Genomic DNA, 27,913 nt, shown 5'->3' on the forward strand with positions numbered 1-27,913 from the left:
GAGCCCGATGCAAGGCTTGAACTCACAAACCATGAGATCATGACCCTAGCTGAAACTAAGAGTCAGTTGCTTAACCGACTGAGCCACTCAGGCACCTCAACTAACTTATTTTAAAATGGTATATTGAGCCCCTCGCAAGAGCTGTGTACCATGCTGGGGGTGCAGCAGGGAATAAGACAGATGTCAGCCTGCCCTCGTGGAGGGCACACCCATGAGCAAGACAGAGATCACCTTGGGTAAAGACATGGACCAGCACGGTGCTTGGCTCTGGGCAGGAATTCAACGAAGAGGACTTCTTGCTGCTGCTGTGCCCCCCCGGCTTATCATTCGAGACCCACTGCTCTCCAGTTCGTTGTGGTTTATACCCATGCCGAGCAAAAAGACAGGGGCGTGTGGTGGAACCGAGGACTTTAATATGTTTATAATACATTTTTATGCAATGCAGGTCTAATTGTGAATCATAATTTTTTCATTAACTGATCTCATTTTACTTGGTAATATCCATTTAGGTATGTGAGAGCAGTAAAACTCCATTTCTTTTAAATATCATATGATTCAGTTGGCTCACTGATTTAGGTTTTTACTACCCCAACATTCCACACGAACGAGTCTTACATCTTTTTAGGGACGGCGAGGACCTTGACGATCGATCATGTAAACCCTGTGCTTCCCTTCACTTATGCCTCGTAGGGGAGAGCAAGTGGGCCCTGAGTTCTGGCATGGAACTTGCAGTGGCCACCACAAGTACTAAGAATGCTTGCCCTGTCACAGAAATGCACACGCAGTTCGTATTTTACTCCTTATTAGATCCTAATCTGCTTTGGGTACCTGAGTTTCCTTCCATGTCTTGAAGGAAAATTGGCGTGCCACGTTTGTCTTTGGAACGCATGTGTGTCCCGGCCCATTGCCACGTAGAAGGGGTATGGTGTAGCAGTTAGGACCACCGCCTGGAGAGACAGACTTCTCGGGATTGACCCTCCACTACTTCGCCTCCTTGTGAGTGAATCAGGGCAAGTTTCTCATCCTCCCCAGGCCTCACTTTCATTACCTGTGAAGTCGAAACAATAATAGTTCCCACCACGCAGGGTGCAATGCGTTGATGTGGCAAAAACGTTCACAGCAGAGCCTGACTCATGGAAAGCACTCAGTGGGGACTAGCCATGATGGTTATCCCAGGAGATTCATGTACCTCTGGTTTGGGGTATGTCTGCGCGTTCCCCCCAAGAGGCAGTGATAGTAAGAACTGTGGTCTGCAGCTCTGAGCTCCTCAACCTCGAAGACTCTGCATTCTTAGACCTTCACCTGTGCCCAGCCTGTGCCTTTAAGTTATCCGACATAGGTGTTTCATACACCTACTGGCTTCATACAGATGGCTGAGGGGACATTGGCAAAAGTCCCAAGCCTGCCTGGATGGCTGAGGGATCATTAGTAAGTATCCCAAGCCTGCCTCTTCTGTCCCCAACCTACTTCTGCTTCCTTCTGGTCTCTGTCTCGTTTCCAGACTCCCAGCGCCATCTCTCACTTATATCATGTTTATGAACACGGAGGGCATCGTCCAGTGGGCTTGGCATCTCTGTCCAATTGCTCTGATATCTGACCTTGACTAAATGACCCTTAGAATAAATTCCCAAGTCTTGACCCACCAGCCTATGTCGTGGAAAGACCTACCTTTTGCCCCCATAAAAGAAAGATTTAAATGCCCTGCCAGGCTCCCCTTGCTATGTGTTACACTGGTTACCAATTATTGTGTACTTTTTCTGAGACATATGCTAGCTGAAGTGCTGTATATACATTATTGTATGTAATCCTCTCAGATCCTGTGGGGGCAGACATGGGTAGATACTAGTATGCCTGCATTACAAATGGGGCAGTCGAGGTACAGAGACATTGAGTGTTTGCTTGAGGCCATGTAGCCAGTGAATGGTGCAGCGGGAATTTCTTTGAATCCATATCTGTGTGAATCCAAAGCTTCTGCTCTTATAGGTAATAATGTCCTCTTCATTTTCTTAGAAAGTTCCAGGGAAACCATGAGCTCTCCTTATCCTAGTGTGGGGACTGCCCCTACAAAGTCTACCAGGGGTCCAATGAGCAGTGCCAACAATGCATGGGTGACTGGGGATTTTTTGGGCTGTCCTCTGTGCCAGTGATTCCCTATTTGGTAGGCACAGGCTGGACGCAGCAGGAGGCAGTCTGGCTGGAGGTCCTTGGAGCCATGTGAATGGCGCTTGGTGGGGCCAGGCAACTCATATCAGACCAGACAGCGGACAGGGAGGTGGGCTGGCAAGAGCTGGAAAGGGGAGCAGAACCTCAGCTGGAGGGCCTGGGTGTGGGGCCAGCCCAGGACCGGCAGGGAGTGGGGGTGTAATCTTGGGTAAGAGAAGTGGAAACCCATTTTGAGGGCTAAGGCTAGAATCTCTGGTGGGGAGGCCGACTGGAAAGGAGGGAGTTCTGACTTGAAGCCATGGGGCATCTGGATCACATCCCTCAGCTTCTCGGTAGATCCTGTAGGATGTATTTCTGTATCCCTTGTGCCTAGTGGTTGTTGGATGAATGAATGGATGAATGGGTGGATAACTGAGTTTGGGGAAGCATGAAGATTGCAGTCCATCCTCCCCACAGCTCCCAAATATGGGGATAAGATTGTTGTATGCAAGGTGATGGTGAGGAAGGGAAAGGGGTTGTCATGGTATTTGCAGGGGTACACTCTGACCCACTGTCTCCTTGTCCCTTCTTTCTCCAGAGGCTCCCGCCAAGCCCGAGGAGGCAGAGGCTGAGCCCTTCACAGACTCCTCTCTGTTTGCACACTGGGGCCAGGAGCTCAGCCCTGAAGGCCGGCGCATGGCCCTGAAGCAGTTCCAGTACTACGGCTACAACGCCTACCTCAGTGACCGTCTGCCCCTCGACCGGCCTCTGCCTGACCTCAGACCCAGTGGGTGAGCAGAGTCAGTGGCTGGGCCCTTTTTGACCTGCCTGTGGGGAGACGGGGTCACCACAGTGCTGGGGATAGAGTCAGGACAGGGCCTTGGGGCTCCTGGGTCCCTCTCCCGCAGGGTCTGTGCCCTCAGCCTCCATTGGCAACTCACTCTCCCCCTCCCTCAGCCTCAGTTTCTCCATCTGCTAAGCAGGGGAAGCTTCTTTCATGAGGCGCTGAGGATTAATAACCTAATTTACTCCCTATGGGCTTTAGAATCATCCAGTATTCTTGTTAATAAGTCATTTTAACCCAATTAGTTGCATTTTTATGAACAATTATTTTTTTCCTATAAATTACTATTTTTAAGTCTATCCATCTTCCAGGGCTAACAAGTCATTATGCCCGACGCAGAAGTCTGTCTTGACTTCTCTCTTTGTCACAGAAGATGTTCCTTTAAGGTTCAGTTAGAGTTTTTATTACTCCTAATTATTAAAAGTGTGGGCACGTACCACAGCTGAGAAAATCTCATTAACTTTTGTGAGCTTCCCCCCCCCATGCCTTCTTTTCCCCTCTTTCTCCTTATTTTTAAAATTTTTTTAAAGTTGCAAACCACAGTGAGCTTGTATCTGGGGTTTTTAGGAAAGATCTTGCTGCTGGGTTTGGAGGCTGTGTTTTTCTAGGGAGGAAAGTTCAGTTCAGTTTCACAGACATTTATTGAGCACCTACTGTGTACTGTATAATTGAGTATGGTTTTTCCCTGGCCCAAGGAGAACCTGATTGGGTTCTAGGGCTGAAAGAGCAGCTGAGGATCTACAAGGGGCTAGAAGAGTATATATTCACATAAAGGATAGTTACTGAGCACTTCTTATGTATCAGCATAGTCTAGGCCCAGGGATAGTGCAGCGAACAAAACAGACAGGAATCCTTGCCCTCACAGAGCTTGCATTTCTAGATGGGCAGGGACACATAATAAAACAGGGGTGCCTGGGTGGCTCTATGGGTTGAGCATCCAAGTCTTGATTTTGGCTCAGGTCATGATTTCATGGTTGTGGGATTGAGCCCCAGCATGGATCCTACTTGAGAGTCTCTACCTCTGCCCCTCTCCCCTGTTTGTTCATTCTCTCTCTCTCTCTCTCAAATAAAATAAAATACAATAAAATAAAATAAAATTTTTTTAAAGCAAAATATGTACCATGTTAGATGGTAGCAAATGTCATGAAGAAATAGAAAGTTGAAGACAGAGATAGAGATTTCCTGGAATAGAAGGAGGTGTTGAGTTTTTAGTGAGGTGGAGAGAAAGACTTCACTAACAAGGTGACATGTGAGCAAACATCCAGAAGAGATGAGGAAGCAAGCCATGCAGATACCTGGGCAAAAACTTTCTAGGTAGAGCAAGTGCAAAGGTCCTGAGGTAGGAGAAGTGTGCTTGGCATGTTTGAAAAAGAAAAAAGAGGCCCATGTGGCTGGACCAGAGCAAGCATGAAGGCAGTAGTTGGAGATGAGGGCAGAGGGGCAACAGGAAGCAGATCAAGTAGGTTAGTGGTTCTCAAACTTGGCTACACATTCAACTCATAGGGAGCTTTAAATAATCTTGATGGGGCACCTGGGTGGCTCAGTTTTGGTTAAGCATCTGACTTCGGCTCAGGTCATGATCTTGTAGTTTGTGAGTTTGAGCCCTGCATCGGGCTCTGTGCCGACAGCTCAGAGCCTGGAGCCTGCTTCGGAATCTGTGTCTCCCCCTCTCTCTATCCCTCCCATGCTCATGCTCTGTCTCTCTCTCTGACTCTCAATAATAAGTAAACGTTAAAATAACTAACTAACTAACTAACTAACTAACTAACTAACTAAATAAATAAATAATCTTGATGCCAGGGCCACACCCTAGACCAGTTAAAGAGTTTCCAGAAGTGACACTCTATCTGTATTGCTTAGAATTTTCATGTGATTCCAGTATACAGCCCAGGCTGAGAATTGCCAGGGAAGGGCTTTGCAGGCTGCTGCAAGGGGTGTACCTTTCACTCTGTGAGATGGGGATCCAAGGGCTTGAGCAGACTAGTAATATGCTCTGATTGTCATTTTTAAAGGCCCCTGTGGCTGCTGTGCTCAGAACAGACTGAAAGGGCCAGGGAGAAAGCAGGGAGTCCAGTTAGGATGCTTCTGCATAGCCAGGTGAGACGCGATGGTGGCTTGGACCATGATGGCAGTGGGCAGGTGTTGGGATGGGGTTGGATTCTGGGAATATCCTGAAGGTGATTTTATCTCTGTGCCACAAGGTCTCAGCCCTCTGGGAGTGCTGCAGGCACCGTGCCTGGGGCTGCGGAGAAGTAGGTCTGATGTGGGCAGAACCTAGACGCTCTGGAAAAAGAGTCCTCAAGAGGAGTCGGGGCCCCAGGACTTCTGCAGGGGCCTTGGCCTTGATCTTGGCAGCACAGGAGCTGCAGACTTTTTGCAGCCAGCTCTGATGCAAAACTCAGGCCTAGCTCAATGCACGTTTGTTCCACGTTAAAAAGGAAATCAGAAGGAAGCTAAGGAAGGAAAGGGTAGATCTTACAGACTGCCACATGACCATAACAATTAACGGTATTTACATAGGGCTCGACTTGTTGAGAATGCCCTTCCCTGTTGGACCATGCCAACCTGAAGTGGATGGAGGTAGGGAAAGAACTGGCATATTCTTCCCATTCAGGGTTGAGGAAACTGAGGAACAGAAAGTGTAATGAGTGTTATGTCTGAGGTCACACAGTTGGATAAGTAGTTGAACCGAAACTGTGTATCCAGATGCCTAATCCTGGTCTTTGATGGTAGCCCACAGCTGTCTTGTTAAGAGCCAACCGATGCCGGAACCCCTAACCCTTCATTGAGAGAGGTGCCCTGTTGCTGTTCCTTCCTATTTCCATGGGAAAGAAACAGGAAGTTGGTGGGGGGTGGGGGGGGATGGACAGAGGTCACATGGCCATCCCTTGCAAGCATGCTCTGGAAGAGGCACGTTTTGGGGGCCAGTCCAGCCTGGATTTCCGGACTTTGCTGAGAAAGGATCTTTGAAGGACTCCAGGTGGGCAGAATTCTGAGCCATTGGAAAGAAGCAATAGTCCCAACAGAAAGACCTTCCCTCTGCACAAAGCTACAGTTTATGGAGTTTCCACACCTCCCCTGTTGGGCACGGTGACTCTTTATAGAGGAAAAATGGAATCCCTGATAAAAGGTAGCGCTGAGCCTTCTGAGTGCGCCCCCAGCAGTCCTCTCTGCAGTGGCTTTAAGAATGCAGTTCCTCTTTATGCGTCTACTTGGAGGGGCTCAATCAGAGCCCGTGCCAGACACACGTCAAAGACCCAAGAGCTGTTGGGGGACCACTCAAAACAAGGGTGTGCTTAGATAAAAGTGCCCCTCTTTGTCTGTTAACTTCCCTAAAACCATTCCTGCCTTGTAACAAGGTCATCGCTTAGCTTATCCTGTTTAACTCCATTTGGAAACATTTGTTTCACTGTCTTTACTATCATCCTATTTCAAATTACATTGGCAAACATTTATATAGCTTGAGCCATGTTTGCAGGGATGCGTCTGGCACTTTTATTTATGTTAACTGTTTGACTCCTCGCAGTAACCTTCTGGAGTAGGTACTTGTCCAGGAAGCACACGGTGTTCTTTGCTCTCCTGCTCACGATACTTCTGACACCAGATGTGTCGGGTTTTTCCACACCAGCTGATTCTGTGACACCAGCTGGAGGCCCTACAATTCCATCCCGTTCTGGCACTATCTACCTCCGGTAGTCAGTCCTACAGGTTATGGGCTCAGTCCCATGACGCTGCCCTCACTTCAGAGGCCAATCACAAGTGTCAGGTTATCACCTGTGCCTCTGAATGACTGGCTATAAAGTGAGGTTCCCATGACCCATCCTTGAATTCAGGAACTTGCCTGCAATTACACAGAACTCAGGGAAGTACTTACATGTAATGGTTGATTGTAAAGCATATAATACAGGATATGGATGAACTGTCTGATGAGGAGGTATATAGAGTGGGGCCTGGGAGGGTCCCCGGCACAGGAGCTTCTGTACCTGTGGGCTTGGGGTGCATCATCCTCCTGGAATGTGGATATGTTCACCAGCCTGGAAGCTCTCTGAAACCCATACTTTATGAGGCTTCATCATGCAGGCATGATCGATTATTAACTCATTTTCCAGCACATCTTCTCTCTTCAGAGGATTGTGTGGGGAGGTTAGACTGAAAGTTTCAAACTTCTAATTATGGTTTGGTCTTTCTGGTGACCAGCTCTCATTCGGGGCCCATCAAGAGTCACCTCATTAGATCAAAAGATGCTCCTATTGACAAACCGTAAGAGACTCTTAAATACAGGGAACAAACTGAGGGTGGATGGGGGGGAGGGTGGGGATGAGGGGAAAATGGGTGATGGGCATTGAGGAGGGCACTTGTTGGGATAAGCACTGGGTGTTGTATGTAAGTGATGAACCACGGGAATGTACCCCAAAAACCAAGAGCACACTTTACAGACTGTATGTTAGCCAATTTGACAATAAATTACATTAAAAAAAAAAAAAAGATGCTCTTATCACCCAGGAAACTCCAAGGGATTTAGGAGCTCTGTCAGATACTACTTTCAGTCAGGAAATGACAAAGTGTTTAGGATCTCCATGTCAGGAACTGAGCTCAAAGACCAAATATTAGCAGAAACCAGGGGTAGAGACCAATATATATATTTCTTATTATTTGACAGTATTATTATTAGTTTCCATTTTACCGAAGAGGAAACTGAGGCATGAAGAGATAAAATCTGCTCATGGTCACTAGTGTTAGGGCTGGGGACCGAACCCAGGGTTTGTGTTTGTAACTGCCACCAGACTTACCACCTTGAGGTGTCAACCTGTGACATTCTCTTGGGAGTGAGGACTGCTTTAAAGTATGTAGCACTGGGCTGATCAGTTCGTCTGAGTCAGGAAAGTCTTCTCTAAGTGTTGGAAAATCTGTTTTGGTGAGCATACAATCTATCATCAAGGTAGAGAACGATGCCGTTGTTACAGGTAATGTTGGGATTGGAGGTAGGGTGGGTGGGGCAGCGGCAGCATCTGAGAGGAAGCACCATGCTAGGGACAGTCTCCAGAAGAATCAGGCCAGGTGGGTGTTGCTTCATTCTCAGTGCCTTTGTCCCCTCCTCCTGTTTGCCCGTGGGGACTTCTGCCCCTGGAGGTGTGCTTGGATTTCACACTCTGCTCTTTGTCCTTCCTCTTGGGTTTGCTCTTCTAAGTCCTAACCCTGACGTTATGCTTGGCTTCACTCCTGGACCAGAAAGTGGGTATTCCGAATCCTGCCCCACCCACTCTTCCATCATCTCTGGCTGGTCCCTTATTTTGTCTCCTTTCTTAGTGCTGCAAGAGGTAATCTGACCCATTTTTCCATCTGGCTAAAAGGACCATACTATACTCAGTGCCTTATACACAGCAGAAGGAACAAAGTCCAGTCAGCGTGTTGCTAGGCTTTATTAATGTATTCATCCAACAAACGTTTTTTGAGCTCCAAGTGTGTGCCAGGTACCCAGTAAAGCATCAGACAGAAACCTCAAGGAGCTAACACTGTAGTGGGAATCCAGATGGAAGGTGGTAGGAGAGCAGGACAGGTGATCAGAAAGGTTGCTGACCATCTCCTGGCCTCCCTGAAGAGGAGTCATTCCTACACGTTTGTAGTAAGTCAGGGGCTGGACTTGATGGCCCACGGAAGCCCTGTTCTTCTGTGTAGCAGGGAGGCAGGACCCAGAGAAGCATCTGCAAGGAGCTTCCCTTTAGGATCTGTGACGGCCCTCCCCTGGAAAAGGAAGGGAATGGGAACCGGAAGTGTGGCAGTTTTGTTAGTCTCATCTGGGCAGAGGAAGGACGATTTTCCTCTGGGCTCCAGGACAGTTGGCTTTGAGGGAAATCGAAATACCATTCATTCTGTCTTCATTGTTGTAACAAGAGCAGAGTAGGCCCTTGGCCATCCAGGTAAGAAGACCCAGGAGAGACAGGGCCTTGGCATCCTCCTCTGGTGGTCCTCCTAGACCTCACCCCGTGAGGGTCCTTTGCCGGATCTGGGCAGGGCTATGCCTTCTTGCTTTCTGGGTTGGAGAGACACCCAGGCCTCAGGATTGAAGGGAAGAAAGGCTGCATCCCACCCAGGCTGGACTTTGCCCCATCCCTCACATCCCCAGAGGCAAGCTCCAAACGTTCCTCTGGCTTTCTCTGTATGCTCCTGCCCCCCAGTGCTCACCCTCCTCCTCTTTGTCTATAAGCCCTAAAATAACCTATGAGGGGCAAAAAGAGAGAAGGGAAAAAACAAGTCTTATTGGGGTGTGGACTACATAAGAATATGCATTTGTCAAAACTCATCAAGTTCACTTAAGATCTGTGAATTTTGCTGCATGTAGATGAAGTATCAATTTTTTGGAAAATGAAGGTATAAGAAAGAGCTCAGGGAAGTCTTTGCCTGAGGGCTGGAGGGGATGGAGGTGGCATTTTTGGGGAGCCACTGAGAAGATGGGTTGTGATTGTGGGGAAGGAGGATCATGGGGGTTGGAGCCACTCGCCAGCTCAGGGCAGGAAAGTAAGGGCGGGCCCCCACCCCAGTGACAGCGGGTCAAGCAGGTGGCATATGGGAGCCCATAGTTCCAAAACGATAGAGGCACATCTCATCCTTTTATGCAGGCAGTGGTTGTTATTTCTGAACAGGAGCCAGGAAAGTGTAAGGGATGAGTACCTGATCTGGTGGGCATGTGGATGTGGGCAAGAGAGGGGGAGCTCTGGGTGAAAGGTTCAAGGCTTGAAGTTGCCATGGCAACCCTATGGCCTACCTCCAAGGTAGTTCAAGGCAGAGCCTCTGGCAGGTACTGCTTCTGGCCTCTTGCTGGTTGATTGTCAGAGACTCCTGAGTCTATCAGTGATGATGTCACCCTTCTCTCCAATGTCCCCCTAGGTCTTAGTCCCTCCCTCCCAGGAATAGTGTGGACTGACTTTTGGGTTGACTGGTGGGCTCAAGCTTGAGGCCAAGGCACGAGGGGATGATTAAAGGGAATTAAGACTATTTTCTGCAACCCCAGGAGGGAACAACTGGGACAGATAGGTGCATGGGTGCACACACACACACACACACACAGCCCTAGTCCTGACCTGGAGAGATCCTGTATGAACATCAAGTAGAAAGGATCAGGATGGGATTATAGCAGAGAGAGAATGCAGCATGGAACCAGGGGGCTCAGTCCACCTAGGAGCAGTTAGCAAGGTGGCTGTGGGTGTTGCTGCTGTCACTGGGGTGTGGCCACAGGTTTGCATGTATGGATCAGAGGGCTGTAGGGTTCTCATGGAGCATGTGTGTCTCTAGACACACATCTGAGATCTCTGGACTTTGGGGGCCAGCAGGCCTGGCTTCATGGATGTGTGGAGTAAACAGAATAATGGTCTCCCAAAGACACCCATGTCCTAATCCCTGGAACTGTTGACTATAGCATAGCACGTGGCAATGGAGAATTAAGGTTGCAGATGGAATTAAGGTTGTTCTCAGCTGATTTTAAAATAAAGAGATTATCTTGGCTTATCTAGATGGGCCCAGTGTAATCACAGGGCACTCAAAAGTGGAAGAGAGAGGCAGAAGAGTCAGAGCCAGGGGGATGGCAGCGTGACAAGGACTCCACCAGCTGTTGCTGCCCTTGAAGATGGAAAAGAGCCATAAGCCAAGGCATGCAGGCAGCCTTTAGATACTGGAAAAGGCAGGAAAACAGATTATCGCTGTGAGCCTCAAAAAAGGAACGCAGTCCTGTCAACACTGTGATGTTAGCCCTGTGAGACCTGCATCAGACTTCTGACCTCCAGAACTATAAGATAATAAATGCGTGTTGTTCTAAGCCACCACATCTGTAGTGCTTTCTTCCAGCAGCAATATTCGCATTTAGGAAACTCCTGTGTGTGCAGCCTCTGCACAGGATCCCAAGAAGGCTGGAAAGGTTCTGTGCTTGGTTTAATGCTCTACCGTTACTGTGTTACAATTCTGAATAACTTCTGAATACCACCAGCTTTTCTTTCTTCACTGGGCCCCCCATATTATGTAGCTGGTCCTGGGGGACAAGGGGGAGGGCTCTAGGGGGAGCAGCTGGGATCATATTTGCTAGACCATGTGTGAGTTGCTACCCAGGGGCTGCTGATTTTCACCAAGAGCACCACTTGCCCCCTTCCTGGGTGCCAGGTGCTGTGCAAACTGCTTAACATGCATGTTCTAATTTAACTTGATCCTTACATCTCTAGGAGGTAATTACTATTATTTCTGTTTTATTTAGGAGAATACGGAGTATTTGCAAAGGTAAGAAACGTATTGAAGTTCCCACGGGTGGTATGCGGCAGAACCAGTATTTTTACCTGGGTCTTGTGTCTTTAGGACACTGCCTCAGCACCCTGGCCCTCCTCTGCCCCAGTGAGTTTTTCTAGTTTGGGATCTTAGCTCTATGGAGGTGACCCAGAAATCCTCCGTGAGGGCTGCCTCAGGACAAGGAAGGAACACCCTTACTAATGATTCTGCTAGCACCCTGGAGATGTTAAGCACACACAGTTGGGGGGAAAATACTCTTAGTAACGCACTCGGCGAAAACAGTTCCAATTCTTCGTGTTAGGCTCCTTATGGGCCAACAGTATCCTGTGGGCTATTCTTAAAGATAATATAATCTTGAGCTATATTAATAGAAATATACTGTCTTAAAAAGGGGAGGTGATAGTTTTGTCTGTTTTGCCACTCAGATCACAACTGCATAACTGGATTTTAAGGGATATAGAGAAAGAAGAGGATGTTCAGAGGAGAACAAGCCAAGAGAGGAAGTGGGTAACACGACAAACAGATGCAGTTTCTGCTTAGATTATAAAGTGCTGTTACGAGCTGGTTGACCTCCAGCAAGTTCTCCAGCCTCTCTATGCCTGAGTTTCCTATATGCAAGCTAGAGATAGTAATACAGAGGTTGAATGGAGAGCTCTCAGAACACTGCCTGACCCATAGTCGCTGCTATTTAATTTTTTGTTCCTTGTGTCATCTGGGTCTTTGATCTGTAAAAGAGATGGCTTGGGGGACATGACCATGACTTTAACTACCTGGAGTCCTGGAGTGTGGACGAGGAGCCACGTGGACCAGGCCATCAGCCCCAGCACTAGATGAGAGGAGGGCCAGGCAGATCACATAGAGGGATTTCACCCCAGCTCCAGAGTTCTGGGTATCAGAGGCCCAGGGCCAGGCTCTGCTGGAGAGCAGAGATGCCCCATCTTCCTTTTCCTGACTTAAGGGGCTCACCTTCCCCTACCCCACGTTCTCCTTGCCATGGGCCTGACCTGTTTGCCAACAGACTCACCACATGGAGACGCTCGGTCTTCTCTACCAGAGCCAGCCTGCTTGTTCTCTGCAGCTGTCCATGTAGCCCCCAGGAGTCTATTTTCCCTGGGTTTCCAGTAAGATGCTTTTAGGAACAAATGGTTTCCTGCTTCCTTTACAGGTGTTTACATTTCAAATGACTCTTTTCCCTCTTGTCCTACTTACAATCAACATTTGATATTAGATCCTTTCTCGAAATTGTATAATCACCTGAAAAACGTTTGTAGAAGTTCTCCCTCTGGACTAAAGCTGGACACCTGATGATCACATCTCCTTGGTAGTTTACCTGTCCGTGTTTCTGTGCCAAAATCTGCACCCTGACCAAATGGGTCTATTTCTCTTGCCTTGCAGACTGGTAAAGCTCTCAGTTCTCAGGTGTCTGCTGTCTCTTCCACAGCTGGGCCAGATGTGGTATCTTGCCAGGTCCCAGAAGCCTCTGGGTATCCCCACCCTGCCTGCCTCCATTTACCCCTTTGGCTTTTTGGAGGATGCGAGAAACTAGATAACAAACGGATGAAGTTTCTGCTCAGGTTATAGACTGATGTTTGAAACTTGGGTTCCAAGGCCAGGTCTCTCGTTTACAAACTGGTTGACCTCCAGCAACTTACCAGCCTCTCTGTGCCTTCCTTGTAAAAGAACACGTTTGTGTTGTTTTAAGGCCCCAAGTTTACAATGATTTTTTATAGCAACTCTGTTAGTGTTAGGAGACTCATACAGTCAGGGAGTGAATGTTTGACTCAGTGACTCCTATTCTGTCAGCTCATGGTAGAATTCCCACCCACAGGGCTTTCATGGGTCTGAATTAATTCTACTCTTCATCATTCAAATATTTATTTATTTATTTGTTCATTGAGCCAGACACTCAATAGTTTCTTCTCTGTGCTGACCATTGTGTGAGGCAGTAGGGATACTGGTGAGTAAAGCAGGTGTGGTCTTACACTTACGCCGTTTAATTTTTTTTTTAATTTTCTCTTAATTTTAGAGAGAGAGCATGAGCAGGGAAGAGGGGCTGTGTGTGTGTGGGAGAGAAAGAGAGAGAGAGACGGAACCTTAAGCAGGCTCCACACTCAGCACAGAGCCCAACATGGTACTCAATCCCATGACCTTAGGATCATGACCTGAGCCAAAATCAAGAGTCAGGAATTCAACCAAGTGAGCCATCCAGGTGCCCTGACCTCATATGGTTTATAGTCTAGCAGAGACACTGCTGTTTGTTAAACAATCACAGAAAAACACATTGCAATAGCAAATAAGTGGCATGCAAGAAAAGCGAAGGATGCTGGGAGAATCATGGGACATCCAATTCCAGCCCAGGAGTCATACTTGTTCTCTCTTTACTAGGTCTTGTGTGCTCTCTCAGAGCAAGGAACTGAACTCACTCAGCAACCACAGAGGGGTGGGATTCTTTGTGGGTTGATGTTCACACATAGTCACGTAATCATACAATTCGAAGCCATGTGTTCAGGTATGGAAGAGGGCAGTATAGTTGAAGACATCATGGACGAGCTCAAGTCTGCATCCTCCTGGCTCATTGTTAGAGTTCTGTGTCTCTAGTGGTGACCATCTGTGTCTCCATCTCACTGACAGTGTCCTATTCCAACTCCATCATTCCCGCTGCCCCAGACTCCTGCCTCCTGCCTCCTGCCTCCTGCCTCCTGCCTCCTTGGGGTATCTCACGTTCAACCTCCCCATGAGAAAGAGCTTGATAGGGTTGCTGGTCCTTCTTCAGGATTGCCAGATCTGGCTACACAGAGTCTTGAGTGAGGCTTCCCTGTATGCTGACAGCCAGGCTGTTGGTAGCTACTTGGGGCTCAGGAATAGGTCTCTGGTCCCATCAGTTATGAGCCAAGTGATGAAGCCACAGGACAGAAGACCCAGACACCCTTATACAAGGAGTCACTGGGATTGTTTATCCCAATGGGAACAATGCAACAGGAAGAGTTTAGGCTTCGGGTGCCCAGCAGTGTTTATATTTGCCCCCATCATCCTACTAGACATACTGCACCCGTTCCATCTTTCATCAGAGCTGGCAGCCTGGAGTAACTTGTGTTTTGTGCCCCCACCCCCAATCAAGTATCTGGGTCATCACAACACCATTGTTTTGCCAGATGCATCCCTGGGTGAGAGTGAGAAGGAAGATACAGACCCTAGTTTAACAGGGATTATGAGTACAGGCTTTGGAGACAAATGAGGCCAGGTTTAAGCCCTGGAAAATAACTTACTGTCTTAACCCTAGTTCCCTCATCTATAAAATGGGGATAGATATGTTTACCATATAGGATTTTAAGAAGGAATAAATGGGGGCGGGCAGGGGGAGAGTAAAAATATCCCTACATCTCTTAGCATGGTTTATGGCAAATCATGAGCACTCAGAAAATGGAAATTATTACTATTATAATTTCCAAATATTCTACATGGGGTCCATGGGCAGTGGGGGTGGCAAGCTCCACGCAGTCTCTTAGCTACAGAGGTCATGGAGATATAGATGCCAGAGAGAGTAAAAGTCTTGACTGTCCTCATGCTCAGTGAGAATCCCTACATTGACCTATCTTTAGGTTTCATTAAGTCCAGCAGACTGGACGCTGGCAAGCCTGGGAGACTATCTAATCTGGAAAAGTCTAGAAGATGCCAACAGTGTATCCAAGTAAGGCCAGAGGAGGATCAAGCAATTCCTGTGGGTGCAGGTGGTAGGGGGGAAGCTGGGGCGAGGATACTGACGGCCTCAAAGGGCCAAGAAGGCAGTGTCTCAAGGTTTATGTTCTAGGTGGTTAATGGTATCTCTGAACCCTCGTGTGCTGACCATGGCTGCAGGGAGAGCTGCTTGGGAGAATCCTGGGAAGGAAGAGGGGCTGGGGACCCTTGGGTACCTAGGTGTGTCATCTTCTCCTGCTTGGTCCAAGAAGGTCCCTTCCCTACTCCCAGAACCCTAGCATGGTGGACCTGGTTACCCCTTGCACTGGCAGCAGCATCAGCAAACATTTGACTTTGACCTTTATTCTGGAAGAAGTCTACCCACTCTCTCACCCTCGGTCAAGCAGCCTCTTTGAATTATCACCAGATGGACTGGGAGCTTGTAGGTTTGCCGAGGTCATAGGGAGGGGAGAATCTACTGACGCCACATGTAGGCAGAAAATCCGCTGATGCCACATACGGGTTTCTGGCTGCTGTTCTGGGCAGCGCCCGTCTGCCAGGAGCCTAGGTTGGCCCTGCTTACTTGGCCACTGTCTCTCACAGGCAACAGTGGCACTGAAGCTCTTGATATAAATGTGCCTTATGAGCAGCTCACAACAGTCTCAGGGAGCTCAGCCGAGAGGCCCTTACTTAGCTGTTCCCACCCTGCATCGCCTTCTGTGTGCAGTGATCGATAAAGTTGAGTTTATCATGACCATCAATTCCGGCTTATTAGACAGCCCTAGTATTCGCTCTCAGAAATGCCTTGTTTTTATCTCTAGTGGAAAATGGCTCGACTTTGAACAAGAATAAAAGTAAAAAGGGAACTTTTATGGCTTAATTTTATAGAGAATATGCCTCTTCTCAAAATGAGTAAGGAGCAGGTCTTGTACAGTCAGGCTTTCTCCAGAAGCATCAGGAGAGAAAGGCCGGTTAGGCCTGTGTGGCTCCTCTGACTCTCATGTCTTCTGGTCCTTCTCTGGGGAGGTGAGCAGGGGAAGAGGCAGACACCCACAGCAGGTGGGGAGCAGGCTCTGGGGGGCAGAGGGTGTGAGGGCCAGACCCTGGAGGATAGAAGTGCTGGGCTGGGGTCTGGAACAATTCTCTTCCACAGCAGTTCTTGAATGTGTATTCCTTTTGAAAGCCTTGGGCTGCCCTGGGCAGGCAGGCTTGTGTCCTGTGTTCGGCAGTGATGATGGTGAGTGTGACCGGCAGGTATGTGGACCTCTTGCCTAGCGTACTCTTCTGCCTCCTTCTTTATGCCTCCTTCTCCAGCAATGTGAGTTCTGCTTCAGCGTCGAGATGACAATAGGAACCATGACTGTGTGCCGGTGTCTGTGTGTTGGGCACTTTGAAAGGGTAGCGTCAGTGTATTCGGCGGATGCTGACTGAGTGCCTGCTGCGGGCCAGGCACTGTGCTGGGCAGTGGGAGCGCAGTCGTGAGTGAGCAAGCTCTGTTCCTGCCCCCAAGAAGGTTAGGGACACTGTCGTCTACTCATCGGGCAACCTACTGTCCCGCCTTGCTTGGCACTTTCAGGGCTGAAACTGGGAAAATCCTGGGCAAACCGGGACATTTGGCCACCTTGTGTAATCAAGATGGCAGTAAGGGGATGTTTCTTGTGGCATTTAGTGGTGGCCAAATCCAGGTGCTGGATGGGAGGGCGGGGAGGTTTGCAAACTCTTTCCTCAATGAGGTGTCTTCCTTTCACCACATGGGAGGTAGAAGATGCCGAATTTTATAAAGACACCTAGGTGATCATTTCTTCTGCCTCCCTCATTCTAGGATGGGACATACAGAGAAGTGAAGTGGCCCACCCATGGTCACGTGGCAGCTTGGGGCGGAGCTCGGCCTGGGTGGCTTCATCCACCCTCTAACACTCTTTCCCTAAAAACGGGCCCATCTTGTCTTTCTTTTCTTTTCTTTTTTTAAATTTTTTTAACACTTATTATTTATTTTTGAGAGAGAGAGAGACAGACAGAGACAGAGAGCAGGAGTGGGAGAAGGGCAGAGAAAGAGGGAGACACAGAATCTGAAAACAGGCTCCAGGCTCTGAGCTGTCAGCACAGAGCCTGACGTGGGGCTCGAACTCACGGACTGTGAGATCATGACCTGAGCTGAAGCTGGATGTTTCACTGACTGAGCCACCCAGGTGCCCCTCACCTTGTCTTTCTTATCCTGCCCACCCTTCCCCGCTCTCTGCTCAGCCACATCCATATTTGGGGTTAGGTTCAAATAAACTGAAGGGTAAGGGAGCTTGCCTCCAGGTGTAGAGAGAGAGGCCAGGGCAAGGCAGCTGTTGCTGGAGGGACCCTGAGCGGCTCCCAAGAGAGAAAAGGAGGAAGGAAGGATTTAAGGAGGTCAGGACGTTTGGCCTGGAGGGATCACTTAATTACAGTACAAAGAAACTTAGAACTGCTGGAGACAGAATGTGAGGAACTGGGGCCATAAGTTCTGGGGAGGAAGGACCCTGCTGGTGGAGAGAGGCCCTGACTCTCTGACCCAGGGAGGAGGTTTGCAGAAAAAAAGGAACCCGCCGGGGTCAGTGGCATGCATATAAAATGTCGGCCTTCTATAAAATAAGCAGCCCTGTTAGCTCTGTTTAATTCCAAAAACCTACTGTGTGGGCAGACTCTGGTTTAAGGGTAGAAGATAGCTCAGCAGCAAAATACAGCCCTGGTTCTTGGGGGGCTTGGTTATAGTTGGGGAGGCAGACAATAAACGCCCACCATTATGATGTATTGCACTAGGTGTTCCATTCGGAAGGGCCTGCATAGAAAAACCTTATGTTCAAAGGAGTCTTTCACATGGAAATGGTGATCAGAATTTAGCTTGTAAAAGAAAACATTTCCATTCTGCTTACGGAAAGGCCATCAGGAGTTGACCTATAGCCCTGGGGGTTCAAACCGTCTAGTGGGCCTGGCTGGTACTGGGAGAAATTCAACTTGGTCTCCTTGGGAGGGGGTAAATGGGGAAGGGAAGATGGGAAGGGAGTAGAGGGTTGTTAACCCCCGGCTCAGGAAAACCCCTACGAACCACCTGGATCTCTGGTTAGTGGGGCTCTGAGGAACCCTCTGGAGAAGTGCTACCAGACACAGGGTCACAGTCTGCACGGCTGGTGGGGTTAGTGGGAAGGACAGCCAACATGTACCACTGTACCGACCTTATTGGGAGCTGTGCACTGCACTTCATAAAAAAACAATGATACAAAGTCACGTGCCAGCAGTTTGGCCATATATTGTATTATTTTTTAAATGCAGTCAGTGAGTGGGTTGTATCTTGATACTTTTGTCAGTTTTCATGCCTACGGAAAGGTCAGCTGCTGGTCTTGATAGCTATAAATAGGCTCTAGCCAGGGGCGCCTGGGTGGCTCAGTTGGTTGAGCATCCAACTCTTGGTTTCAGCTCTGGTGGTGATCTCGCGGTTGTGAGATCGAGCCCCGCGTTGGACTCTGTGCTGGGTATGGAGCCTGCTTTGGATTCTCTCTCTCCCTCTTTCTCTGCCCCTCCCCCACACACATGCGTGTACGCTCCTTCTCTCTCTCTCAAAGTAAATAAATAAACACTGAAAAAAAAATGAGCACTAGCTAGAGGAATGGACTTTTGGCCACAAACTTTCTGATGGCTGTTCGAAAAATCATTTTCACAACAAGAAAAAATTTTTTTGGAAAGGGTCTTGATGAGCTTAAGGAGGCCTTCCAGTCTTTGTCCTTCATTAAAGTCCCTCCCTCTACCTCCCCACCCCCTTCATCCCTTCACTGCACTTCCATGAGCCAGTTGCTTTTCTCCAGTCACAGCACTATTCCCTCAGCCCCACCAGGCCTTTGCACGACTTGCTTTTTCATACCATTTAAGAGTGTAACTAAATCTGTCTCCTCCCAGAGCCCTCTTCTGACAACTCCTTCTGGAACAGCTGCCAAGGCATCACGCTGTCCTCTTACCCTGCTTTACTTTTCATCTCAGTACTTATATGAAATTATATCATTTGTTTGCTTCCATGTTGACCTGTTTCCCCTGTCGAAGTGTAAGTGCCGTGAGGACAGGTACTTTGTCCTTGTCCTGCTGTGCCCTTATTGCCTACAATAGTACCTGCTTCATGGAAGAAGCTCAATAAATATTTATCCCATTAAATACAAGAATGAATGCCTTCTACGATGCAAGTCTGTTAACCTGGTGGTTTTATTAACATTTTAAGTATGAAAATAACATGGACACAAAGATGGGGACAAAACATAAGAGCCTCTTAAATACAGAGAACACACTGAGGGTTGCTGGAGGGGAGTGAGGGAGGGGGAGGGACCAAATGGGTTAAAGGGCATCAAGGAAGACACTTGGGTTGAGCACTGGGTGTTATACATGGGGGATGACTCGCTGGAATCTACTCCTGAAATCATTATTGCACTATATGCTAACTAACTTGGATGTAAATTAAAAAATAAATAAAAAAAAATAAGATAAAATAAAATAAAATAAAATAAATTGTAAGTATGAAACAGATTTGGGAAGAGGCTCAACTCTTTTCCTTCCCCCACCTCTCTTTGGTGAGAGAGAAGGAGAGCTGGAAATAGAATGGGAGAAGTTTCTGTAAATTTCTGGTAACCATAGAGACGGTGATTTTAGTTTATTAATCTCCTGCTCTTAAGCAGTCTGGGGCCCCACGGTGATTTCTCCAAATTGCTCAGCCCTGGTTATCCTGCAGCCTTCCTCATTAAGGAAGAACAGGCCCATTCCTATCCTGCAGCACTTTAATTGCCAACAAGCAGAAGCTCTGTACCATTATGCTCATTATTGCATGTTCTAACCTGGTTGCACCTCCCACTTTGGAGCCATACACCATGGTCACCAGCCCTGAACCCCTGGAGCCTCCAGTGGCAGGTGATGGGAGTAGACAGCCTCCTCTCTGAGCCCAGGGCCTATAATTGCTGCTCTTCCCTTTTGTTCAACTGTCCTGAAGACAGGAGTCCATGCCTTCTGGAATAATGTTTCATTTCAGCCCGAGCAGGGCACCCACCATGGTTTCTTGCCCATAAAGGTGATGCTTACAGTACTTGTGTGTTCCTCTCCCTGCTGGGAATAGCATGTAGACTTTTAAGATTATGCTCCAAGTCATTTGGGAAAGAGACCTCCAAATGACTTCAGGGTTTCAGGACAACTGGGGGGGGGGGGGAAATGAGACAGTTAGAGGTAGTCTCTCCAGCAACCATCTTTCCCTGAGGGAAAAACCAGGTATAGATGTTAGAAGACCATAGTGTGATTCTATCTTGGCAGCTGATTCACGGTGGGGACTCAATCTCTCTGAGCCTTAGTGATCTCCTTTGTGAAATGAGACGAGACCTGTCATTCTGTCCCTCATTTGTGTAGAGACTCTGACTGTAGCTTCAACCTGGTCTGGAGTCTGGTTCCTGGTGATGAATGAGAGGTAGGAGAGGCCCAGGCAGTATGCCTTCTGCAGTGAGACAGAGTGGATTCTGGCAGAAGTCACTGGAAGGGCACATCTTTTTCTCCCAAAGAAGATCATCTAAGGTCTGCTCTTACCTAGATGTTGGCTGCCATTTTGAAAAAACGAAGACTTTCCTTTGGTCGCATTTTCTATCCTATTGGGTTTAGAAAGATTGAGCCATTCTTCTAACAAACACTCGGTGACTACCTGCTGTGTTCCAGGTACTACACTGGGTGTTTACGGCACAACTATTCAGCTGGGATGATTATTGACAAATCCAGACTCTGTTGTGGTACAAATCCATTTTAATGGTTGTGAGCCTGTCTGTTATATATTTAGGGCTTGTCTTAAGTATTAAAGAAGAGGCCCTGGGAAGAATCTGGACTCCTGAGCCCTCCAGCAAAGCTGGAGCCAAGACATGGGGTGGGTCAGCACCTGGGGTGCCGCATCTGAGTCACGGACAGATCTAAGAGCCTGGCTTTTCTTCTTTGTAGGTGCCGCAACCTCTCTTTCCCCGATAGCCTGCCAGAGGTGAGCATCGTGTTCATCTTCGTCAACGAAGCACTCTCAGTGCTACTGCGCTCCATCCACTCAGCCATTGAACGCACACCTCCACACCTGCTCAAGGAGATCATCCTGGTGGATGACAACAGCAGCAACGGTGAGTGCCTAAACTCCCTTGAGCCCTGCACCCTGCTCTGTGCCTGACATCTCAGCAGAGGGTTGAGCCTCTGTTGGGGGGGCGGTTCTCATTTTTTAAGGCTCTCTACGACTGCTCCTTCAATGAGATGTTGCTTCAGAGATGAGAGATTCTTGATGGTCCCGGCTCTGGAAGGTTCACTCCATAGGTGTACCCTCTCTGCATCTTGAAGGGGCCTGGTCCCTAAGCTTTTCCTCATTGGCTGTCCACTCTCTCCTCTAACATTCTAGTGCAGTGTGGGATAAAGAGCCCTGACCCCCACCCCCACCACATGCACAGTGACTCTTTTCTGTGAAGCATCATTTCAGTTTGTGGTATCCCTTGGCCTCTTCCTGGAAGATTGTTGGTGTTGTCTTAGCAGTGGTGGTGATGATAGCAGAGATGTTGATGGTGCTGGGTGTGGTGCTGGTTTGCAGTGGTCTGGTAGTGGGGGCTGGTAGTGGGCGTGTAACATGGTACCAGCAACAGAGCTGTAAAAATTCTGTCCTCTTTGCTGGATGCCCTGCTCCCTGTTCCATCCGGCCTTCGCAAAGCCTCGGGTGGCCCACAAACACTTGTTGAAGCCCTTACCCCTTCTCTCTCCCCTTCTCCAGCCATGCTACCAGCTACCTCTTTCCCTTGGGGCACATTCTGGGGCCTCTGATACCTACATATACCAACCACCCCATATCATTTTCCAAACTTAGAGACCAGGTACTGAGATGGTTTTAAAACCAGTGCTCTTGACAGGATGATTAATATGGATGTGCTTTGGATAATGCACGATACTAAATACTAGACTGCTAGGGCACAGGATCAGAGAGTCACTGAGCCTGTGTTATCTTTAGTGCTTTCTCTGGTGTCAGGTAGTAAATTTTCCAGTGAATCGTTGCTATAATGAGAAATTCAGATGGGCAATTTGTGTTTTGTTATCAATTAAAGCTGAAACATATCAGATAATTGAAATATATTTAATCTCAATAAGCAAATTTTCTTTTTCATTTTATCACCATGTAGTAAGAAGTGTAGAGCAGCTCTGTGAAGCGGATTTTAGAGCTTTCTGAAGGGCAGTGCTTACGGATCACTTGACTCTAATTGTTCCGTGGTTGTAAAGGGAGGAAAAGACATCAGAGAGTGGTAGCAAACAGGCAGCATAGTTTTAAAGGTGATTGTTAATGCAGGAGACAGGAAGGGGCCCAGCCTCTGCTTCTCACGGCTACTTGCTATTATCTGGCCTGTGTCCATGGAATGGATGCCTAAGCGAGTGGCGAACAGCTTGACTAGCCCACCCGTGCACCCTACCTTGCCACACCCAGGCCTGCTGGCCCCTCTCCTCTTACATGTGAGAAGGTAAGGGATGAATGAGCCATCCTTTCAAGGGTGAGGACATCCCCCAGTCACGAGGTATCCTTAGGCTCTGTTGTGCTATAGAGGTGGGTATGAGGATCAAAGGCAAGATACTGGCCAGAGAGATATTATGAAGGAAGCATCTTCCAGATCTCTTGACTAATAGGCTATGGGCAGATGAAGCAAAGGAGGGCTAGTGAATTATGGCTTACTTTCAAGCCAGGGTGGCTCTGAGGATGATGGTGCCTTCCCAGGAGAGGGAGGAGAAGGAGCGGTGGGGCTCTTCAAGGATGGAAGCTTTCAAACCCTGAGCTCTAGGGAGTATTATGCTGATGGGAAAGTTAAGAATCGTGACTGTGGTGGTAGTTACCCAAAGCTGCATGTGACAAAATTGCACAGAACTACATACCCACACCCAAATGGGTACACATCTTACTGGAGAGATCTGAAAAGCTCCGTGGATGGGGGCAACATCATATCACAGTGTGATATTGGACTGTAGTTGTGTAAGATGTTAATGTTGTGGGAGGCCGGGTGAAGGTGTGTGGAACCTCCTTGTACATTTCTGTGTACTTTCCTGTGTTATCTGTAATTACTTCAAAATATAAAGGCTAAAACAAACATCTCTCTCAGAAGATTCTAATTCAGTAAGTTTGAGGTGGAAACTGGCCATCTCTGTTTTAAAAAGCATTCTTGGGATGCCTGGGTGGCTCAGTTAAGCATCTGACTCTTGGGTTCGGTTCAGATCATGATATAGTTCATGAGTTCAAGCCCCGAGTCTGGCTTTGTGCTGACAGAGCAGAGCCTGCTTGGGATTATCTCTCTGTCTCTCTCTCTGCCCCTCCCCTGCTATGTGCACACACGCTCTGTCTCTAAGTAAATAAACATTTAAAACAAAAATAAAAAAGTAAAAAGCATTCTTAATGGCTGTGTTGCATAGCTCTGGTTGAGAACCTCTGGTTTAATGAGTAAGATGTAGCTTTGCTCTTGTACACATGAGTTCCAGTCCATGATGTGAAGGGAAAGAACTCTGAAGTCTCAAGACATGGGCTGTAGGGTCCTCTCCACCATTGGATGAGTGACCATGACGTCTCAGAATCTTCATTTCTTCCTTTGTAAAATGGGAATAATAATCGTCCCTGTTTGCTTCACCTGCCTGACACAGTCAAGCAAATGACCAAATTGAAGGCCATCAGTGTTTACCCCTACCCACTCCGCCCCCGCATTCCCAGGAGACTGCCACATAACTCGCCAACTACACAGCTGGAGCTCCAGAGAGGGAACCGTGGGAACGTGAATTTGGAGTCTTATGCACAGAATAATTGAAGCCACTGCCTGGGAGGAGATGGTGGCAAAGAAAAGAGGGAAGAATAAAAATAGAAGCTTGAGAGAATACTGAGCGTGAGACATTAAAGAGTCAGGAGGAAGAGGGTTAGCTGGTGAGAGACGGAACGGGAAAGGGCAGGAGAATCTGGAGGATGATGGATTCTGTGGACAGAGAGAATTCCAGAAGTGAGAGTCATTTATTTGAATGAACCCACAGACAGGTGGGAGGACGCAGAGTCTGGGAAGAAGCCTCCGTATTTGGAAGGTGCAGCAGGAAGCTTTAGGAAAGTATCGGGGATGGGAGCTATGGAAGCCATTTAAAGATGAAGAGCAGACAGGGAGGTTGCTTTTCTCTGTCAGGGATTTTGGCTGCAAGAGAGAATCAAATTCTAATGATTCTGGAGCAATGTTTCACACACAAACACACACACACACACACACACACACAAATTTTAACCATAATCTATAGTAAGAAATACGTGTACATCATGACCCAGGAGGACACACCTACTCATACTCATAAAATAGCACACACTATTGAAACAAAACTTTTAAGAAACAATATTGATATTGCGATATCAATAGAAAATGTGATATTTTCTATTATAGTCTGGTTTATGTTATTCAGTTGTATTGCACTGTATGGTATGGTATGGTATTGTATTGTATTGTATCGTATTGTATTGTATTTCTTTTTTTGAAAGGCAGGTTGTTCTCAAGACCCTGACTGCACATTAGAATTGCTCGGGGAGCTTTTACACAATCTGGGTGGCCATCTCTTGGCTCTGGTAATTCCATTGGTCTGGGGTGGGGGTGGGGGGTTGCCTGTGGCCTTTGAGGCCAAGGTGTGGAACAAGGCCTCTGACGGCGGAGGAGAGGAGGGGATCCCGGGCACAGAAGTGAGGGCTGCCTCTGGGAAGAAAGGGCCCATCTCTGTACCACTCAGGAGAAGCAGATGGGTGAATAGGGAGATAGCTGGAGGCAATGAGGGGTACAAGAAGGGGTCCCAGTAGGCTGGCAGAGTAATAGTGCTCAGTCCCAGTACCCTATAGCTTGCAAGACCTTGGGTGGGTGGGGGGCATGTTGGGAAGGGGACTGGTGGCAGCTGGGGTTGCCCTGTGTGGAATGGGGCAGGGAGGTGATCTGGAATGGGTCTCCTCAAGACCAGTCTGAGCTGAGCTCTCAAGAAGGGCAGAAAAAACCCTGGAGACTGTGGCCCTTGAAAGAGGTGAGCCATCATGCTTAGCAAAGGGCTTAAGGACCCTTCAGACCAGACCAGCCCGACTTGGGGGAAGGTGGCTAGGACGATATCCTCCTGCTCAGGCTCCATTTGGGACCTGCTTCTCTTGGGCATCATCTCGCTCAGCACAGAGCGAGATGTTTATTTCATGTCAGGCCAAGTCAGTACAGTTCCACAGATGTTTATGGGGCACCCAGCCTAGGCCAAGGGCATGACGGGAATCTAGCCCCTGACATCAGAGAGTCCTGCAAATAAATAAAAGGATATGAAACCTAATAGGACTCCTGTTTCTGGTCTCAGGTCTGCCACTTCCTGGCCGTGGGTGCTTGCCTTGGTTTTATGTGCCCTGTGGGGATTTCAGGCCCTGCCCTGCCCTGCCTGCCCCATAGTCACCAAGGATAATGACAATGGAAGTGAGTGACAGTGAGGTAATGGCAGTGAAAGGGCCATGTAAGCTGCAAGGTGTGAAGGGTGCCCCCAGGGTGAGTCTAAATGACAATAACAACAACTTCAACAACAACAGTAATAACAGCTGATGTGTAACCACTACTTAAAGGCAACTCTTGTTTTTCTCTCCCTCCTGAAACAGTATGCTCTGGTGGGAAGAACGCAGAAATGGGCCTTTGGCCAGCTTTTCAGTTCCAGCTCTTCCTAGCTTCTTCCTGGCTACGTGCTCTTGACCTCTGTGAACCCTATTTTTCTTATCTGTAAAACTGGGACATGGAATTCCTACCTCAGGGGTTGTTCAGAGGCTTGAATGCGATAAGGCATGATGGAAGGGGCATCTGTGTTTGCAGCTCTAAATGAAGCGGGAGTATAGAGCCTTCGGGACATCTCCCCAGGCAGTGTCACACGTTGTGTGTGTGCTGGTACCTCGTGTCCCCCAAACCCCTCCTCCACAGGCATTTCTTTTGCCTTTTTTAAAAAATTGGTTTCAAGAGTAGAATTTAGTGATTCATCGCTTACATATACCACCCAGGGCTCACCCCAACAAGTGCCCTCCTTAATGCCCATCACCCGTCTAGCCCATCCCCCCACCCCCCACCTCCCCTCCAGCAACCCTCAGTTTGTTCTCTATAGTTGAGAGTCTGAAGGCATTTTTGTTTGGGGTCAGGCTTGTGTTTCCACAAACACAGGAAAGGGGCCGTCAATGACTGCCTTCTTTATCCAAGCCTCTCTAGATCTTTAGCTCTCTCCCTCAGAAGCCAAGGGCTGGAGGCTCTGCAGATGGTCCTTGTATGAGAGTCTGAGTCCCTGTTTTCTGCCTCCTTAGCAATATCCCAAACAAGCTCCACTCTTTAAGGGGGCGGCTCCTGTGTAGGATGTGGTCATTCTACTAATGTGGTCTCAGACTTTAGCGTTTGAGCTTGATGAAAAATACAGAGATTCATGCCAGGCGCATTCTTGCCTCAGGACATTTGCACTTGCAGCTCCCTTCACTTGGAAGGCCTTTACTGCCGCACAGCTTCTTCTTTTGCCTCTTTAGGCCTTTGCTCAAATCTTTAAAATAGCACCCTGGTTAAAGTGGCAGCCCTTACCCCTGTCACTCCTCATCCCTTCCTCGCTTCTTTTCTTCCATAGCACCTATTACTACATCTGTTATACTGTACTCACTTGGTTACCTTCCTTTATTTATTTATACCTTCTCGCTCTACCCATCTGTAAGTTCCATGAAGACAGGGACTTGGGGTTTGTTCATTGCTCTGTCTCCAGTGCCCAGAATAGTGCCTGGTACTTGCAGGGATGTACTAAATAGTGATTGAATGAATCAGTGAATTTTGATTCTGTAGGTCTGGGGCAAGGCTTGGAATCTGCATTTTAGTAAACTTCCCAGAGCATTCTCATGCAGTGGGACATTCTCTGGGAATCACTGTTCTAACTGTTGTCCCTCATCTGTACTGCAGCTGAGGACCTTGGGACAACAGGCATTTAAGCTCCCCCAGAGCAAGCCTCAGGCAGCAGGCACTGCTGGCTGGAGTGTTTCTTCCCCCGGTGGGGCCTTTGGGACCTCCCTGCTGCATCCCAGGGAGATGACGTGAATGGCGGGCAGGATGCAGAGCTTCTCTTGCTGTTACCCCCAACCTGGCCTGAACTCAGGTCCTATGCACAGAGTCAGGTGGCTGACCCCAAGCCTCCTCCCTTCAATGTTACCCAATGTCTGCAGGCATTCCTGCCAAGGTAGGCCATGCCCTACCTGCCCTGTAGCTCTGAGACAATGTCTCCCCTCCCTGGCTCCTCATCCTGTTATCTCAAGAAATGGTGGGAACACGGCTGTGAGCCTCCTGGTTTTAATTACCATGCTCTCAGTGAATCCCAATAGGCCAATGTCTTTATCTGGGACTGAATGATTTAACCTTTATGGACCTCCAGAGGGAGGGAAGCACCAGCATTTGCAACTGATAGACTCATCCCTGCCTTTGATTCTTGGCATTCACCTGTTTGTTCGTTCACTTCATTCACTCATTCATTCATTCATTCCCTCAACAGGTTTTTGATGGCCACTACTTTGTGCTAGTACTTTAGCACACCGCTAAGCATTTGCCTCTCCCCCATTGTGAGCTCATTCATGTGACGCAGGTATTCCAGTGCCTGGCACAGGACAGGTGCTCAATGAACATGAGCCTTTTCAGGTCCCCTCACCGGCTGTCCCAGAGTCACCATATTCCACAATCCAGCCACGTCCACTTCCAAAACCATTTCCTTTTCTGCACTTTCTGTGTTTCCTTTTTTAACTCGTGTCCTCTTTTGATAAACTTAAAAATCATATACCCTTCTTTTCATGCTATTTGAAATTTTAAAATGAATCTGACTGTTGTGACTAAAAGCATATCAGAGCAATGGCAATATCAAATATTCTTTTAAGAATACCATTCCCTGAGGTGCCGGGGTGGCTCAGTCAGCTAAACATCCGACTTC

The 27,913-nt window shown here is 48.1% G+C and overlaps 1 protein-coding gene across 3 annotated transcripts in view; it reads left to right on the top strand.

The window, feature by feature from the left end:
- The window catches only part of GALNT18 (polypeptide N-acetylgalactosaminyltransferase 18), a 353,962-nt gene that overhangs the window by 173,611 nt on the left and 152,438 nt on the right, over positions 1–27,913 (top strand). For all 3 annotated transcript variants that reach the window (XM_053899989.1, XM_019456322.2, XM_019456324.2), the window contains exons 2-3: positions 2,741–2,933; positions 20,900–21,066. In XM_053899989.1, coding sequence (XP_053755964.1) covers positions 2,741–2,933; positions 20,900–21,066 — 360 coding nt within the window. The remainder of the gene's footprint in view (positions 1–2,740; positions 2,934–20,899; positions 21,067–27,913) is intronic.

The sequence above is a fragment of the Panthera pardus genome, unplaced genomic scaffold (assembly GCF_024362965.1).
Source record: "Panthera pardus isolate Hobbes unplaced genomic scaffold, ASM2436296v1 HiC_scaffold_12, whole genome shotgun sequence".
NCBI classification, from domain to species: domain Eukaryota; kingdom Metazoa; phylum Chordata; class Mammalia; order Carnivora; family Felidae; genus Panthera; species Panthera pardus.